Source organism: Acanthaster planci, linkage group LG02 (assembly GCF_054643075.1).
Source record: "Acanthaster planci isolate LZ-2023a linkage group LG02, COTS_SCS, whole genome shotgun sequence".
NCBI classification, from domain to species: domain Eukaryota; kingdom Metazoa; phylum Echinodermata; class Asteroidea; order Valvatida; family Acanthasteridae; genus Acanthaster; species Acanthaster planci.
The window spans coordinates 34200967-34220075 of NC_141778.1; the positions used below are offsets into that span (position 1 = coordinate 34200967).

Consider the following 19109-nt stretch of genomic DNA (forward strand, 5'->3'; position numbering starts at 1 on the left):
CAGCCCCTTACAGGTGGCCTCCTTAAACCCTACAGTCATGGTACTGGTAGTGCATGCATGTCACTGCACAAAGGTCCCTTGGCTGGTGTAAGATACATGTAATTAAAACATTCCCTAGCAACCTGTGTACTAATGAGATGAGTAATGATCTCTTGCATACCACATGTGACTAAACTTGGCTGGACTCCATTCTGTCTCTACTTCATTCAAGCACCAGCAGCAATCGACTCTAAAGCATATGAGCAAGAGACAGTAGACTTCTCTCAAGCATGTTGTTATTCTTACTGTGGGCCCAAACACGGAGGAGTATTATTCCTCCATGGTTCAAATGAACATGGGAGTAGGCTTGATGAAAGATGGTATGATTATAGGACAGGTGGATATACTGACATGACTAGCCACTAGTCAATCTGTTTCTTGAGAATGTAGTTGGAAATCAAGTCTTCCTCTTCTTTGCCTTCAAGGTGCTAGGCACCAGAACATAAGCTGAGACAGGACCCTACGTTTACTTTAAGGAGCAACCTGCCCCATGAAACTAGTGGTGTAAGGGTACATGGGTATTCTTTAATACTGAATACTTAGAGTGTTTCTGCTTTTTCAGGTTAGGAAAAGATGTATTAATGCAAGCACTTAACACAGTGAAATTGCAGGATGCCATCTGCTTCCATCCGAATCTTTACAGAGCCATGTATTAACCATAAGGGAGACTTGAGTCAAGTTTAGCGACATTTGGAGAGTATATGTCTGGAAGCATCTCACATCTGGAACAGGGGCTATGGAAAACATTCAGCAGGCCCAAATTAGAAATCTGGGCCAACCGCTCAAGATGCCAAGAGGGAAGATAATAAAATCTCAAGCACTGGAAATGAAATTCCAACTGGCTCTGAAGGGTTGCGTTCTTCTAATGTCAATGTGCAGTAATGAAAGAATTTCTTTCACGTTGTCATAAATAACAGGAATTTGCCGTAATTCAAAATGAAGCAAATCAACACAACATGACAGTTTTCATGGGCATTTAACGCTTGGGAAAAAAATTATGGTTCTTCTTTTTAAATACCGGTACTATTTAAAATCAGAATTGTAAAAAGCCCAATGGAATTAGTTACAGCAACAAGTAAAGTCGTTTCATCAAATTCAAGCAATATAAACTTCAAAAAGTGCTTGTTGTATTAACTATGACAAGAGTTTATGGATTTTTCTGAAAATGTCAATGAACATAATAAATGCACTACTACCAGTTCGGCATGTACATGTAGATGTCCATGATTGATTCAAACTTTCCAAGTTAATTATTTCCCTTGAAATATGAGCATGCTGGTGGCTCTTTAATGGTACAAATATTCAGAAATGTCCAAATTAGGATCCACTGTCATCCGTGCACTATCTGCATTGTTCCTTGTGTTACAACCCATTCGAGGGAATCCTTTTAAGCACAATCTCCATAGCTGAACATGGATCAATTTCAAATTCCTCCTGATGTTAAAAGAAGAGAGCTGATGACTAAAACACATGCCGAGTTCCCATGCTGGTTGACTGGGTCAACCTACCCAAAAGTAACATGTACAGCATATATGAATCTCATACAAAGACAAAATAAAGCAATGATCTCAGTGATCTAAACAGACTGATGGTATAGTGACATGAGTTGAGAAGTGTATCAAATGTGGAAAGGTCACATTTCGTACATGCTTTAACAACCAATGCTAAACCCATCCATAACACTTTTTCCCCTTTTTTCTAAAGATGATCCCATAACTTTGAAAACAATAATATGCTGGTATTGTACTGCTCGTCAGATCACTGCAGAGATATATCACTGACTTTGGCATAGATGTGTCGGTCCTTCAAAGAGAATACCCCACTACGAGATTTTGAGTTGAGAGACTACACACAGCTCTCATGCTGGTTGGCCTCCTAACGTTCCACTGATAGTGATACTTCACTTCTACGCACAGCACATGTAGGTACAGTTTGAAACAAACTCACAGTATACATGTAGTACGAGGTGTTTGTACAGCAACTGACAGATATCCTAACAGACAAATATATTGCTCTTGTACTGTGCGATACTGTCTTTAAAGGCTAGAGCCATGCAGATACATGAATGATGGTGATGAGGAGACATGGGGGATGTGTAGACCCCCTAGGGCTTGTTATCTTACCCCTTACATGTCCTGTGAAAACAGGAAGGTGAAATGGCTGAGGGGATATATAGCATGAAGGGGGTGATGAGCACCATGAAGGCTTGACAACTTGCAGCTGTGCTTGGGAATGTCTGAGACAAGATTTCCTGCATGCAGGAAAATGAGGCTTGAAAGTACCTGTAAAGTGATGCGCTGTGAGCAGTGATGCAGAAAATCATCATACATTTGCACTGTAATGAATGCACGATCACTTTGAGGATTTGTGCATATTACATGCTGATGAGGACCTCTTTGTGGTGAGGACCGTCCAGAAAACATACATGTCCAAGAGAAATGTAGAAATATCAGAGTTATTTATTTCAATGTTAGATGAAAAGAACATACTAAATGTATGTGAATTGAATAACCCTAAGAGGCCATAACATTCACTGTATAAAAGGCCTATGATCTGATACATCTCACACACATGGTGAACACCTATAGCATACATGAATTAAAAAACTTTCATGGATAATGCACTGCTCCACTGGGTACCTGCAAAACAAAATGGAATTGATACAGGTAGATGGGGAAAGTACATGTTATTAGTGGATTAAATATGCATGGAACGTAAAGTGTAATGAAATGTAAACAAAGTGCAACTATGAGTCACTGAGCAGCAGAGCACTTATATACATGTAACATTTTATTATGAAAACTGTCTGTAGGTTGGGTGTTGAAGCATTCAGATACAAACCTTAAGTTAATCAGTAATTCAGGTACCAGTACTATATCTGTAGGATAGGTCGTGTTTTCAACTGTTTAATAAAAAGGAATTTGCATCAAAAAGGACACTCCTTCATACCAGGTTACATTTTCTCAATACATCTCAATTATACATGGAAACTGTGTAACGATATACCTTACCAGAATATGGAAAATTGTCATGCAGGGCTAAGATATTCAAATACCTGGTCCCGTGTGGTAGGTAGTGTCAGACAAATTAGTGCCTGCATATTACTAAGCACACATGTTATGGGGGATGTAACTTTCGGTCAGAATATGTATCGCTTTCCCTCATATCTAATAGCATGACATTTGTCCCCTCTCCCTGTCATCTGCCAATCAGCTGTGAATCTCATTCATTCATTGTCGTGATAAAAACACCAGTCTAACATTCGCTGACCAGAGTAGTTTGTGTCAGAATGGCAACAAATGCATTTTATTATGGATGAAATGGGTCCTCTAAATATTGATTGTTGCTTGCCTTAGAACCAGAGCTCTTCCATCTTAAATATGTTTATGTTGAAAAGAATGGGAAAGAAAAGAAAGCTTTTATATCAGAACTTGCATTTGCCATACACACTGCTCAAAATGTTAAGGAAAACATTTTGTTTTGAGTATACTTTTTTAATATGAGATATTTTACTGCTGAGAATGTGCATTTAATGTTCTGAAACATTTTTTAAATATTTTATATCAGTGAGAACACCATCTGGACAAACAAAAAATGAAAGAACTAGACCCCACTCATTGCTTGGAACAAAATTACAAGTTAAAAAAAAAACTGGTCCTTAACCTTTTTTTTAGTAGTATATTATTCATACTGTGCTTTAAGTAGACAAATTTTGCCTACGATCTCCCACTTATTTCCGTGGTTTTCATAAAGTTAAATATGGTTGCTTTATTGGTTAGTTCATGTAGGCAGTTTTCCAGCTTAATTTGTATGCCCACCTCCATATTATGGAAATACTGTAATCTTAAACCAGTCAGATCAAGGGAAAGGTGTTAGCCTGGGGCACTCCTTGGGTACTTCTACTGTGCGCCAAGGACATGCAGAGCATGAACCCAGAATCATGAATATCTTGTTAATCATCCAATATTCTCCCTACCTACACAAAGCATTTTCCTTCCTCCCTCCATGGTACCCCTTTCGTAAGTGGAGATGCTTTGACAGGTGTGGCTATTTATTTGCCTTACAAAGTGGAGTGTTTAACTACCAAGAGTGTTTCTGTCAACTCAGGGATGATTAACCCTTTCCAGTCAAGACATTTTAATTATATTTATTTCTCACCCCAACCAGTCAGGCCAGGGCTTGTCCCACACCCAAGGAGATCCTCCATGTGTCCTTCATGCATCATTTGTTTGATCTCAGCTGGACCAGGGCCACACTCCATATGGCAACCTTGGGCTGGTGTTGGGCCAGCTTTGCTCTGAGTAATACGCTATGCTGTGAGTACACAATGCATATGTAGCAATGCAAAGACAGCCTGAGAGCTTTAATAAAAATCTGCAGGGTGTGAGGCCCTACATCCTCTTCTTCTTGCAAACTGTCAGGGGACCGTTGGCATTCCCAAGACAAATGACTCCTCTGCAAACAAGAAAGGGGGACCTAGTGAGATGATATGATGGGATCTCTTTAGGCTGGACTCTTGTTCAATGCCACTTTAATTTGACCTTTGATATTTTGATGGCCCTTTCAGGAACTTAACAAAATATAATGATAGTTGCAAAATTTTTGTGATGACCTCCTGGGCAGCCATTGTACAGGTACTACTTTAGGCAGTATTTGTTACATACTACAATGCATATTCTACCTACTGTACAAATTCAATTCATCCACAACCTCAAACACGTTTCCTTTATTAACGATTGACATGCATTCATATGTGCAACTGTACATACTTCTTTAAGAGAAAGACAACAACATTTGACTGTCATGACTCTTGGGTTAAATTTAAACCATTAAAATGACTACTTAAACTTATAATTTTTCAAGTATGCATTTTTTAGGTGTGCATAAGTTAGCCTTGAGTGTACATGTCTTTTTTACATGTTCATGTGTATATATACACACCCCTGGCTCCAACTTCTTATACCGTAACATGTAAGTTATTTGAAGCACACTGATAGCATATATGCTATGTAATGGCCAACTGACAAAACACAGCATTGGAATGCATTGTAATGTACCAGCTGCTGGCCTGCAAAGTATATTCCAAGCCAAAATTTCCAGGTATTTAGTATCAAGTCATGTAGAGCTCTAGGGCAAGTGCTACCGTATCTTCCAATGAGGAAGGGGGCATGGCAGGAGGGAGATACATGTACATACTGTCCCTCACTGGCAGGGGCATAGCCATGGGGGAGGGCTGTGCCTCCCACAAAATCCCAGTGCCCCCAAGTGCCCCACCCCACTAAAAAAAAACGGATGAATGGATATTGTACAAGGCTAACAACACCATGCCCCCAGAAAACCATACCACTGAAAGCTGGTGCCCCCCCATAAGATGCCGGTGTCCCCTTGCACCCCCCTCTCTAGTAATATCCTAGCTATACCACTGCTGTCCCTGTAAACTTGTACATGTATGTTGCAAACTCTCATATGTACCCTCACCAATCACTTTCAAGTCTTTCAAATTGCAATGTATAACTGAATATGACCCCCTGCAAGCTGTGCTGCCAATCTTCCATAACATGTACATTCACCATATGTACACTGTAAACCTTTCCCCAGAAATAATATTAGAGAAGGAAGCTGAAAATTCAATGTCATTTTGAGCTTCATCTCCAGAAAGGATAATTTCAGTGATTCACAACAAATGTGGAACAGAAACCACAAACACCAAGATTCCTTACTTGTTCAAATTTTAATGGAGCATGAAGCACCTAGCTCTGCCTCTAGATTTGTTGACTAGTCCATAGACAGTCAGATTTTGTCATACCCTTTTTGCTGGAATTTACCAGCCTGGCACTGAGAAAGGCATACTGGTGTTAAATTTTTTTGTCCAGGTTTTGACATTGGAGAGTCAGTTAGCCATTAACTACGGAGGTAAGAAAATACAACAATGTTTTTGATGTGAGGAAATCAAAATCTGCACTCAGGGATACAATACTGTATATTGCATGTACGAGGGTACATGTACCAATAATGTGCTTATGTGCTCTGCACAGTGGCAGTTGCAAAAATAAACAAACCATTGACCAACTCCAAGTCAAATCTACTACTCTGCCCCAATTTTGGGGCCAAATTAAGAAGAGATTGATTCCCTTCTTGTGCCTCCCCCATGATTCCCACACTGCCCCCAAGGCAAGAGAGTCAACACCCGTTCAGGTTCCAGGTTTGAAGTTACTCTCTGTAATGAGATACTTCCAAGCCCTGGGCAATCCATGCTTTCAACACTTTCAAAATCGTTTCCTCAAAATGGTTAAATATAGTCCTTCAAGGTATGACAAATTGTGGGTCTAAGCAGGTGGCTTGAGAAATAATTGAGTTGCAAAGTGTCCTGGAGTTACCCAGCTCATTCAAATCTGTGAAATAAAAAACTGAGTTACAATGTACAATGGACTACAGTTTATCCATGTACTGTACATGTACAGTGTACCAGTATAGACTCTCACCGCAGTTCTACATTTGTACTGCATGTAGTAGGTCACTGCAATGTCAAGGGTTCCTTATATGAATGCACACACAAACGATTTGTATGACTACCCTGTACATACAGCTGTTGACAAATTGCGAATCAAAGAGTAAATATTTGACTAATTAGCTCTTACAGGGGGAAAAAAGTCTTCACAATTCCACGCGAATGACCATTTCTCACCTCAATTTGCTCAAGCTGAACTTACTTGACCTTGATTTTTCCTTTTTTGATTTTACATGTACTTTTACATACATGGTATCTGAATTGAAAAATGAATTACTCCTTGGACATCCTATGGGAGTGAGTCAGTTACATACATGCATGTACAATATTGAGAAAGATCTAATAAATGCATATTTTGATAGCATGGAATATGCTGAAAGACAGTGGACAGATAGGATAAAATTCAGGATACAAATGAGATTGATGGAATAAAAAAATCAAAAGCCCACGTATGCCCTTTCCATATCAAGACATACACATGGAACATTATGGGACTACATGTACATGTACATTCAATTTACAGTGATGCATGTATCTGTGTACACTTAAATAATTAACCATTCCTGATTGCCCAAGCCACAAGTCACATTAATGTGATGCAGGGAAAGTTAGTTACAGGTTCTGCTGTGCAAACCTCCCATGAGACGTTGATCAATGGAACTTGGAAGGCAGGAAATGAGTGGTATGCCCAACGAGCCAAGGGAGCAATCACACACACAATGGTAAGGCAAATAGGAGACCTGCTCCTTGCTTGGTACATGGATGTAATCTACAGGGCTAAATACAGTCATGCTGTGTCTGGTTGCACGTACAGCTAACATGCAAGCCGTATTACCAGTGCAGTAATGGCCAGGATAATCAGGACTCGGGCGTGCATATTCTCCTGATACTCCAATTTAAAAGGTGTGCATTATTTCTGCACTGATAGGCCATTCCAGTCCTTGATTTTACCTGTTGCACATAAAACAGTTTAACTTATTTGTACATATACATTGCATTAACAATGCACTTGGATGTACGCAGCTGTTGATTATTTGCCATGTGCTTTGTCAATTTTACTAGGCATTCTTCATATGCATAACACTAACTGAAATTAGAGATGTGTATGTATGAATATAACTTACAAATCTGCTCTGAAGAAACCAATATATCCGTAGACTGAACTCATTAATGAAATTTTCCATTAGAGACAATGTCATACATCTTAGTCAGTTTCGTAAATTCATATTTGAAAAGACCAAGCAATGGGAATAAGAGTGCTCCTGAGTCTGCAAAATGTGATTCTGTAACAAACATATACATCAGTATACATGTACGACATACTGTAAAATGTATGCTCAGTTCCTATTACAGTAACTCTATAGAGCCTGAAAGTTGACCCCTGATGGCGTGCTTCCGGAACCCTTGGATAGGAAAAATAACGTGCAAAGATTTCAGAATTTGTAATGTTGTTTGTTTACTTTCTTCTTTAAAAAAATCCAACTTGGAAAAAGGGCTTTGAAAACTATTTGTACATGTAAGTATATCAATTTATAGAAACTAAAAAATTATCTGACCTAAAAGAGAAATATCTTGCCAAAAATTGACCCATCACTTCCGAAAGTCTAAAATACACGAAGAACAGTACAATACGGCAGTCTCATATGCAGATGATTATTTACGGTTTGAAATTTTGTGGTAGTCTGTTGGTAAAAACCGAAATAAAAATATATCAAAATATTTTGCATGTTTGATAATTTATAAGGTAATAAACATAAGGCAATATTCTTCTTTTAATATTTTATCTAACCTTTGCTGACAACAACTGCGTGATGTCAACTCAACGGAATCTGGAACCCATTGACTGCAGGTAGGTAAATCTTTGCAAAGTCGTACAATCTCGTTTGCAAGAAAGCATGGCAAGTGAAAACAAACATGCATGAACACAGAGACCTAGGTATGATATTACTGGAAGTGACTTTTCCAAAATATTACTTGAGGAAGACAAAGGTAAAATTCCAACATGAGTGTTTCATGGGGTGGTTTCAGTAAGGAATTATTTTTCCAAAAATTACTGAACGTGATCAGACGGCCCAATATAAAATCCCCATAGGCAGACCGCGCGAAGGTTCCGGAAGCCCACTGAGTGACCTTTTACTTTTAGGCTCTATTATGGCGGTATCAGAAATTGTGAATTTTGCATTGCCAGTGAGTTCCCAGTCGGCAACATTCGTCTGAGTAATCAATAACTTATGGCCTGAGGATTAGTTCTATATTAAAACACAGTGAAAAATTTTGTAAGTTTTTGTAAGCTTTGATAATGTTAATAAAAGATGTAATTTGTCCGGAATTTTTAAATTTTCCTTCACCGTGTCAGCCAGTCCCTTCCGTCTATCTCTTAAACTGTTATTTCTAACGCCACCCTGCCCTTGGATATCCGTTGCTAGGTTCCCATACGTCCATTCTGAAATGGTCAAAGGTGTCTAAAGACATATTTTAACTGCAAAAGTGCCCTTTTTTTGGAGTCAAAATAAGGGCTTCTACGCTGAAAAGCTTTTTGCATGCGTAAAGCGTGCCCCCAATCTCCATCACAATAGGCTTGTATCAATCGTACTTTTACTCTCCGGGGCAACTAATAGCGAATAATTACATCGGCATTATTGTCACAATTTTTCTTGCTTTTCTTATAGAATCTGCAAGGGATGTTCAGTATTTCTAACATTAATTTTGAATAAAAATAGTTAAGGTTTAAAGAGATTCTCATTAGATTCTGAATTCTAAAAATTATTGGAGAATTATAAGTCAGAAAGAAGACATTTTTAACAATTGTTTCAGAAATCAATGAAAAAGTGAGTCCCCCTAGAAAATGAAATTTGCGATACCCACATATTTATTATTCCTTCGCGACACACCAATTTAAGTGATAAGATGAATGTCAAAGTTGTTGCTGCATTTCAGTTTGGGGTACAAAAGTTAGGGGGAAACAAAAGTGGTCATTCCTTGCCAGATTAATAAGCATAAGGTGATGCAGTGCAATTTTTCCCATCTCATTCTCTCGGCGTATGGCATCTTTAAGGAGAACACTGGAAAAAATTGAATCAGTTACAGGTAACATGGAACATTATTACAAAATGACACTATTTTGTTTCCTCTGAAAACAAACTCTGTGACCGTACTTCCCTTTCGTAAAGAATTTTTCGAAGCTGTGAATTAAAACAGCCAATTGACGGACGACAGAATTATCTGCAAATTATGCAATAAGATCACAGATCCGCACAGATCAACGACCATGACGCGTCGACGACACGACGTCGAATCAGTACTGACTGAACAAAAAGCTCAACAGAATGAAGTGATTAAACAAGGAGATAACTTACCCTATTAAAGAACAATATGGTTGACAGTCGATACATGAACTCACTAAAAGATCGCCAAATCCCTAGCGATTTCTTAAACAGATGACGCGATTCCTGCTGACCAGCGGTGCTGCACTGTGCACACACCCCCTAGACGTCCGGACGTGTCTAGTCGAGTCTGTAGCTGTCAAATGACGCCCTCAGGAGGCCAACTTTTTTTAGGCCTAGCACTGATTTATTTCATTCGCATCATCACGAACTCAACATTTGGCAGTCTGTGGTCAAAGTTACAACTTAAGTTCCCTGCATGCAGACATTTTGAGGTTTATTATAAGCGGTATATTGCACTCCTTTTCAGGTCATATATATAAAAAAAAAAGAATTTTGCAAAATGAGTTCTTTTTCAAGCCGTGCTGTCGGTGCAATTGTTGGAGGCATCATCGCCGATGCAGCAGGTATGTGCACGCAGTTGCATAATCATAATGCTAGATTTTGCACTTGTTCCGGGTGGATTTCTCGCTATTTCGCGCAGTTCACGTTCATTCGGCTTTGTAGGTGTTGTAGTGCATGTGTTTGTGTGTACGTCGGGTCCTAGCCGTGTAGTATATAAGAAGAGTAGGACGATACATGAGATATGGCATTTCTCCCTTTCTCAGCATGCTCAGTGTCTTTTATTGAAGTTTTCAAGGCAAGTTAGAACACTCAAATTAGGTGCGTAACACATGAACTTTCCTTTAAAATGAAACCAAAGGAAATGCCCTGGCACTTCCTTTTTATGACATCACAATGTCTGTTACCGTATAGTTGCCAGGTCCCTTATTTTGCCACTTAACAAACCAATCCAACTTGATTGTAGAATATTTGCAAAATTAGGGATGTGGTGACTATATGGTCACAGATATATTCCCCAGTTTTGGTATGTCATATATGGGAGCATTTCTAGAGCTGTTGTTTGGTTACAATGCAGTCAATAGTTCTTCTTCCTTTTATTTGGATAATTATTTTTGCTCTTTGCCAAGTAGACACAAATTGCAGCTTTGCCTTTTCAAGACGTAACAAGTGAATGAAATTCTTATTATCTGGGCCAATTTTCTTTCCAAAAGGGTAAATTAATAGAAACATTTTCCAACATGTACTTGTGTCAATTATTGAGCTACAGGTACCAGTACTTGAATGACTATCCCAAAAACCAAAGCTGACATTACCTGCATATGACCAGTTTTAGCCAGTTTGGATGACCATTTGAAAATTTCATTAGATTTTTCTCAGAAAATAAGCAATTACATGTATGCATGCATGTAGTACCATCTACAATATTCAAAGTGGTTCCTGTTACATGTACTTTGTGGATCCAAACCAATTTTGGTTGGCCCAGTTTTTTCCAGATGATCTAGACTAAAGTTTGTCCACTCAGTCCCTGTTGAGGAGTTGTTACTGACAAACACTTACACCAGCTGGTGACCAGCCTTTCATGTACAGGACCGATATTTGCAAACTACTTGATTTTTAGCATTCTCTAAAGAATGTGGGAAGAGTTTGTTTTGTTCGTGATAAGACCTGGCCAAATGCCAACTCCAATCACTGTAGTACTTAGCCTTAAGAAATCAATTTTCATTCTTCTCCACACTGTGCATTCAGCGTGAAATCAAATGAGAATTTTATTACCCAGTGTAATTACCCGGTACGCAAGTGAAGTTGGATGAATCATGGTTAATTTAATGTACAGTACTGTAGTTTTACAGCAGTGAATGTTATGATGTAAAGTTATTCAAATTTCTCATCTTTCACCATTCTTCTTCCATCACAATTTTTCTTTTTCTGACAAGTTTGATGCTGCTGGTATGTGTTTGTATTGCGTTCCTGACCAGTGAGTTCTGTATGTCCAACCAGCATTAGCAAAGTATGAAAAGAAATACGTGAAACTGTGGAGGCTAGAAAATTATTTAAAAAATTGCCATCGCCTTGGTTAAGTCATAGAGACTAGAGTGCTGGTCAAAATGCATTCATGCATTATTCATCTGCTTCAAAAACTGCCTGTAGAAACTGCCTATAGTACCTGTGCATTATACTCCACACAATATGTTTCCAAGGCACTTTACCTTCTCTCATAGTAGCTAGAATGCTGTGTCATACCCATTCACACATGGTTACCAAACCGGAACCAGACTCAAAGGGAGACAAGGCCAGAATCTAGGTGTGGAATTTTTTTCCCAATTCTTTTATATCAGAAACCTTTCAGGAGGCCATTTTTTCAGTAAATTTGCACTGTTTATGTGTAGTTATAATCTTCAAAAAAGTACAATTATAGGATTGCCAAGACCTGAATCGTGTGCTATCTTGATTGCTACATGTAGGTACATGTAGCTGCAGTGTAACTGGTGAAAACCAGTACAGGGCAGGTACATCCATGATTCTGTATAATTAATTGGATGTTCTGCTGGCATGAATATTTACTAGCACCATCTGGCCTTCATGTTTAGTACATGTGATTTCATCTTACTCACTAAACTACATGTACAGTTAGCGTAATCTTGGTTAAAAGGAATTTTTAATGCAGAAGCTGCATTCATTAAAGGTTCTGTACATGTACCTGGATGTGCCAGGTACATGTACTGACCAGTACATGTGTGTTCATAATGTGGCTTTGTTGTACAAGCAAGGAACATGTTTATTATAAATGAAAAGGGCTTTGATCCAGGGGTGCATACACCTAGACATGGCAATGAGTTGAAAGTTTAAAGATGAAAATATTTAACAAGTTTAGAAGATTAACTTACTCAGTGACATGCAAGGTTCAGCCATAATTGTGTTTTCATTCACTCATAATGGTTTATTTAAAACATTCAAATCTCGTGGCACTAGGCTGAATTGCAGTGGACACATTTAATATTATATGAATAAAAAATGTAAACATAAATCATTCATCGCATTAAAACTGCAGGAGGTTGTTCTATCTACTTACACAATGTAAAACGTTTAAGATTAGGGAAAAACCTTTAAAATTGCCTGTAAAATTACGAGAAAAGAGGTATGAAAGCTTATAAAGATTAAGTAAAAATTTATGAAAATTTATAAAAATTAAAAAATTGTCGCAATTTATTAATGAGGGGAACAGTGTTGCATTTGTCCCATAAAACTACAGATGTCATTTTACCATTCCCTCCCTCTTTACCTACACCTCTCTCATGCCCCCTCTATCCCCCCGTGAACCTCCTTTTCCATCTTTACAGTTTACCAGCATAAAGTCTGAATTCACATACACATATAGCTTATCATAGACACAGTGAATATATACATGGACATTTTTGTTCCTGTTCTGGACCTATGTGTACCCTTCAAATGGCACGTATGGACTGATGAATCATTTAATTAGGCATGGCTTTCTGGAGGTCTGTGGCGCCATAAGGTGTAGGAGTGCTTGCTTACCCTATATGTGACCCACTCTGTGAAAATGAGTCTTAAGTCTCCAAAGTCACCTTGGAGTAAAAAGTCCTTTAGAATAATTTCGCACAGTGTAAAGCAATAGGACCTCACAGCATTTTTCACCATGGAGTATCCACTTTCATCAGGATGCCAAACTGAGTAATACATGTACTTCAAAACAAAAACCTCAATTTGCTCTTTCCAATACAAATGAAACTCAAAAAGTGGCTCTGGCGACTTATGACTCATTTTCACAGAGTGGGTCACATATGTAGCTTGGTATTTTCCATTGAGTAGTTTCTAGCCTATAGTACATGTACATCTATGCCACTAGTTAATGAGAGTGCCATCATCAAATATTTATGCACGCTACATCAAATAGAAGAGTGGAAATGGCATCTGTGCTGCTTGAATTCAGTCCAGTTTATTACTGTCTTACTGTCTTCATGTCTTAATGATAATTCTCAATATACTCACTTTGATCATTCCTCCATGCTTTAATTCAAACAAAATGTGCATACAACCTTCTTTTTCAGTTTGCTTTTTTATGCATCCCAATTTGACATTTTAACCACCAAGTTTTTCACATTTATAGTTTTTTAATGAAACTATCAATGCATTCTCATGAAATTGTAAAAGCCAGCATGTGTGTAAGTCTGTTCGATGGTTTACTGTTGTCGCAATTTATTAATGAGTTGCAACTCAACAAAAGACTTACAACATGTCCTGTTCTAAATAGATTGTATTGTGATTCCCTGTGGAGCTTTTTGGGAGATTTTTATCTAGTTGCAAACTTCCAGCTGAGAGTTTGTTGCATCACACACACAATTGGACCACTCTCTGTTTAGTGGCCCTTCCATGCTCAACTGTTCCATTTATTTTACACAATACACACTTTGTACCAAACCTTCAATCAAGTTCAATTTTATGAATTTGATCATAAGAAGTATCTGATGGTCAACAGAAGAATGTTGTGGCTTGCCTCCCGGCCAGGCATTTCTTCAAGTGGGGTGACCTGCTTTGATGTACATGTAAGTTATTGATTGTGATCGAAGTGTTAAAGTGTATGGTTAAAGTAAACTGGAAAAATATTTCACTGCTGATTTATGAGTGTTCGCAATTGTAGTATTGCTCATTCTTGGTTTAACTTCCCTCTGAAGCCTTGAGGACAGCAACAATCCCCATTTTTAATCACATGGAGATTCTAGGGTTCAGAAATTCAGGAAGTTGAGGAAGTTGCAGCTTCCCTAGTATTGGCATTGATGTATGTGTGTGTAACAGCAGTGAAGAGTGACTGGCACAAAGGTGCAAGTATGTACATGTACATGTACTGTACACTGAAGTTTAGTGGGGTTGTCAATCACTTTTGTGAAAATTTGCCTTCCTCATACAAGAGATATTATTTGGCTGAGTAAATTATGGTGCTTATCGGAATCTACGTGGGTTTCCACCAGAATGTTACTTCTGTTCACTAGCAGTCCATTGTGGGAGCTGTACATGCATGTGAGCGTTTCTCATCAGTGATTAAATATCGTTGCCTCATCCAGCTCATTGATTGCACCCTCTTCAGACAGAGTCTTAGCACTGAATGACATGATGACGCTAACGGAACTGACTAATGGGACTGATTTACCCCCTAGGCTCCAAACCCCCTGGAGTAAACATGGTATCAAATGCATGACATTTCCATATCAAATCTTCCAGTGGCCTTCCATGTGCAGTGAATTAGAGATGTTGTCCATCCCGAACAGAATCCTGTATTCTGCTTCTGTAAAATTTTAGTTTACTCGTTTATGAAACAGACATTGTGATACACTGTGTATGTAGTTAGTGGTACTTGTTTAGTTCCACTGCCTCCATGGTGCCACATGCAGAAAATACCCCAAATTAGGTTTTATAGTTGAATGCTGGGTTTTCAGAGCCCACATATTCAAAACATTATATACTTTGCTAACTACACATACAACAAAGCTGTGACTGTCTTGTTGTGGAAGGATTGGGGATGTCTGTTGTTGGAAAGGGATAGGATACTGGTACAAGTAGTTTCTACATGTATGTGTAAAAAGCATCCACAGTGTACATGTACATTTCCCATTCTTACTTTTAGTTGTCTTAAAGGGAAGAAGTTAAACACAATGTGTTTCCCAAAAAGTTGGTGAGTGAGTGAGTTTTTGAAATTATGCAGTTGGTTTTGTAAAGTTTAAATAAATTCTCTAAAAATGTGATGTTCTTGTACCTGATGACTATTTAAAATGTTCTTGGCAGTCCTGTCGTCAAGAGTTTACGTATTTCTCCTCTCAGAACAGCCCACCAGCAATCTCTGTGTGGCGAATGACTGATATTACAATGATAAGCCCCATAATTCTCTACCCACTGTGGCATGCCAAAGATGCATTCCGGCAAGTCTTGGATTGAAAATTACAAATGGGTGACTCTGCAAAAGGCCGTGTAGGTCTACTGGAAACACCAGGGATCTGAGATAATTAACTTATGACCCATTAAAGAAAAAGTACACAACATCCGTCACCTTCTTTTTGGAGCAGAAACACTGTGCATTTGGTTATCTCACAGATTGTCCATGGTTACTTTTAGAAAGAGAATTGATCTTATGGGTCTGTTGACTACAGCAGTGACTACTGCAAGCTGTTGACTGTTGTTTGCAAATACGGAGTGAATGGCTTGTTATTGATGTGCTTCTATATAGTCTCGATACTGCATTCCGATGTTGGTTGGAAATGATCTTATTGCAGTAACAGAAGAAAATAAAGAAATAAATAAATTGATGGAAAACAGCAACAACACAAAAACTCCATTTTTAGGCATTCTTCTTATCCTGTGTGCAAAATTCTTCCAGTTTTCTCTCGTTTTCTTAAATAGATTTTCTGAAGTTTCCTGTGGTCAACTACTTAAGAATATATTAACATCATCTTGATTTCATTTGATGTTTATTTGGTTGAGTTATTAGTCAATCAATATGTCTGTACTTGTCTGATATTTGAGTCGGTTGGGTTTCAGATGTCTGGGATAAATCCATTAGGACGAGATGCAGAAAAGAGATGAAGAATCTAGGGCATCTGCATGTGATGACCAAAACAGATTTGGCTTATACCAGTTCATACTGTAAAAAGATCTGGGATTCTTCTGCTGGCCGTAAATGTCAAGGTGGTCATATGTTTCAAAGTTTTTTCATGTAATGTACATTTGAAGTACATGTAACTTTCCAGGGATGCAGATGATGAGTTAAGCATGAGATTTTTGCTTCTATTTTTTTAGTTGGGCTGAAGTACCGGTACATGCATAGTATATGGATGATATGAACATAATTCATGTCATGTGTGTTCATTTGAAATTTCTTGAGGGGTCTTAATGAGGGTGGCAAGCAGATAAAGGGACCTTTTTAAAAATAAGTGATTCACACATGCATTTCCCAAAGCCCCACAGGGTAAGTAGTTTCACTGCAAAAATCTAATTTATGAGCTGTTCTGTTTGATTTCAAGAAGTACCGCATATACATGTACAGTATATGATAGTTGCCACAAAGAGAGATGAAAAATTGAAATACTGAATTACATGAAAACATGCATTAAATTTAAATTTGGAATGCTGTTTATCCAGCCTAAGTGTGTACATTTACATGCCATGGCTTCGTAAGCACATCATTTTTTTAAGCATACTTCCCTGTGGCAACAGCATGTTTACTTTTTGCCTCCTTGAGAGAAGAGGAGTCAGCTATGGGTGGGACTTCCCATTTTGCTTTGAATGTCGGCTGTACTTTCACTGTTCTTTAACCAGCTGCACTTTGTTCTTCCTCCATGGTAACACACACACCTCTTGTACACTAACCCAATTGAGTTACACCCCCCCCCAGTGATCATTACATTCATTATGATCATTAGCAAACACCCCCTCTGGTTGTTACCATTGTGAGGCAGTGTGATAATTTTCACACCCACCCACCTCAACAACCCCCTCTATGGAAATTGCTGTTAAATTTGGCAGATTGGTGGGTGCCTTGCAGAATGATTGCAAGGCCTCCTGACTGTTGAAGGAGAATTGGGTTGCCTTTGAGTTGGTGCAAAGGAAATGAGTAGTTTGCATACAGACTGTGGAGGCTGTATATAAACCACTCGCACGAAAACAGGAGGAGATGATGATAAATACTGAGCATGTCCAAGAGCTTATGAATGAAACTATTCCAACAAAAGCATACTACAGACTGGTGATGGAAACAATTTTAAAAGGAAAAAAGGTAGTCGTGTGCACAGCACATTTTAGTATGTACATGTACATGTATGTAATTAATGCAGAAATAGAATTTTGAGGAATATCTCTATAAGGGAAAGTTAATGAATAATAACAAGAGGGAGGAATCTACCTGATTAGGGTTGCAAGTGATCCGTGTAACACCATTTCAGTCTGAAAATAGCCAGCATCTTGTCAGGAACAGGAATTCCAGGGACTCCATTTTTAAAGTCCAGGGCTTACAGTTTGTTGAGGTTGACGACTTTAAGCCTCTACAATTCCCAAAGTAAATCAAGGGCTAGGCAAGTCTGTGATTTTGTTGTGCAGGGAATGCTTCACTTCAGACTGTTCCAAGTTCACCAGGAGGGGAGCCTTGACTAATGCGTGCACAGAAGATTAAAGATGATTGGTTCATTCAAGTTGTCCTCCCCTGCTTCAGATTTCTTCTAGCCTACATGTATGCCTGCATTTGCCAGTTCATAATTTGATTGTGTATGTAGAAAAGAACAAATAAATTTCACCTTGCCCACTAATTTATCCATCTAGTATTTTATTCAGCCTTTGGACTGTGTCAAATTTTCCTCTCTTGTGTCTGCTTGTAATTATTAGCCTATTTGATGTATCATTGTACGTAGACCGTCACAGCTTCCTTTTCCAATCAACAATCTTGATACTTTTGGCTGCCTCAAATTCACGTTCCCACTGGGGAGGTAAACGCCTCCAGTGTCGTAAATTAATAATTAACTCTTGTGACATTTTGTGCACCTCTCCCCATTCCAATCTCAGACTCGAGCTACATCTGTCCTTTTGGCTCATCTCCCCTAACCCCAATCCTGTTTATTTTCTTCCGATTAATGCTCCCCTGTCTGTTACCTCCCCCCCCCGCCAATGATCTCCATTCCAAGCTCCTAGCCCGATCGGCGACAAAATTTATCTCGCATCGTAAATTCACCCATGTGCCCTTTCGCCAAAGGAGGTACAGGAGAAAGACGAGATGAGTCATCGATAAACTTGACTCGGTGCGACGGCCCACTGGCCAGCCAGAGAAAACCTTGTTTCACGCCTGTGACTTTGTGAAATCTGTTTCATCATGAGGCATTTTATTATTATTTTTCCTTTGAAATATCTGACAGTAATCTGGTTTGCACGATCCTGACACAGATTGTGAGTTTTATTAGGATGGACCGATGAAATCTTTCTCAACCTGTTTGTTTGGCTCAGGGAGTTGACAGTCAAGCTCCTGTTTGATTTGTATTCATCAAGTTGCTAGCTTGATTCATTGAGACGATTACAGCATGGACCTTTTGTTTCCAGGGCCAATAATTAAACTCTGCAATTTATGCATATGGTTGATTTACAGTGGACACGTGTATGATGGCCCATGTGGGACTGGTTCAGCATACATGTACATGTAGTTAGGCATATGGTATTCTTGTGCGAATCCTGATCAGAAAAATGAAATTTTGAGATTATCCTTCAATTAAAAACTCTTCTTTTTTCTACTGCTGAATGGTTATTGTTTTAAATTGTTTTAAAATTACAAATGAAATTTAAAACAGTCA

The 19109-nt window shown here is 38.6% G+C and overlaps 2 protein-coding genes across 6 annotated transcripts in view; one reads left to right on the plus strand and one right to left on the minus strand.

The window, feature by feature from the left end:
• The window catches only part of LOC110983736 (crystallin J1A-like), an 83894-nt gene that overhangs the window by 46212 nt on the left and 18573 nt on the right, over positions 1 to 19109 (plus strand). The window contains exon 2 of one of the 3 annotated variants that reach the window (XM_087133675.1): positions 4207 to 4355. The exons of 1 other annotated variant lie outside the window; for it this stretch is intronic. In XM_087133675.1, the coding sequence (XP_086989801.1) occupies positions 4256 to 4355 (100 nt within the window). In that variant the 5' untranslated portion in view covers positions 4207 to 4255. Of the gene's footprint in view, positions 1 to 4206; positions 4356 to 10093; positions 10338 to 19109 lie in introns of those variants that run through there. One more of the 3 variants, XM_022243245.2, reaches the window with a different exon arrangement.
• Positions 1 to 19109, minus strand: part of LOC110983738 (uncharacterized) — a 69435-nt gene that overhangs the window by 41220 nt on the left and 9106 nt on the right. For 2 of the 3 annotated variants that reach the window (XM_087133667.1, XM_087133669.1), the window contains exon 1: positions 9904 to 10053. The exons of the other annotated variant lie outside the window; for it this stretch is intronic. The gene's annotated coding sequence lies outside the window, so the exon portion shown is untranslated. Of the gene's footprint in view, positions 1 to 9903; positions 10054 to 19109 lie in introns of those variants that run through there. 3 annotated transcript variants of the gene reach the window in all.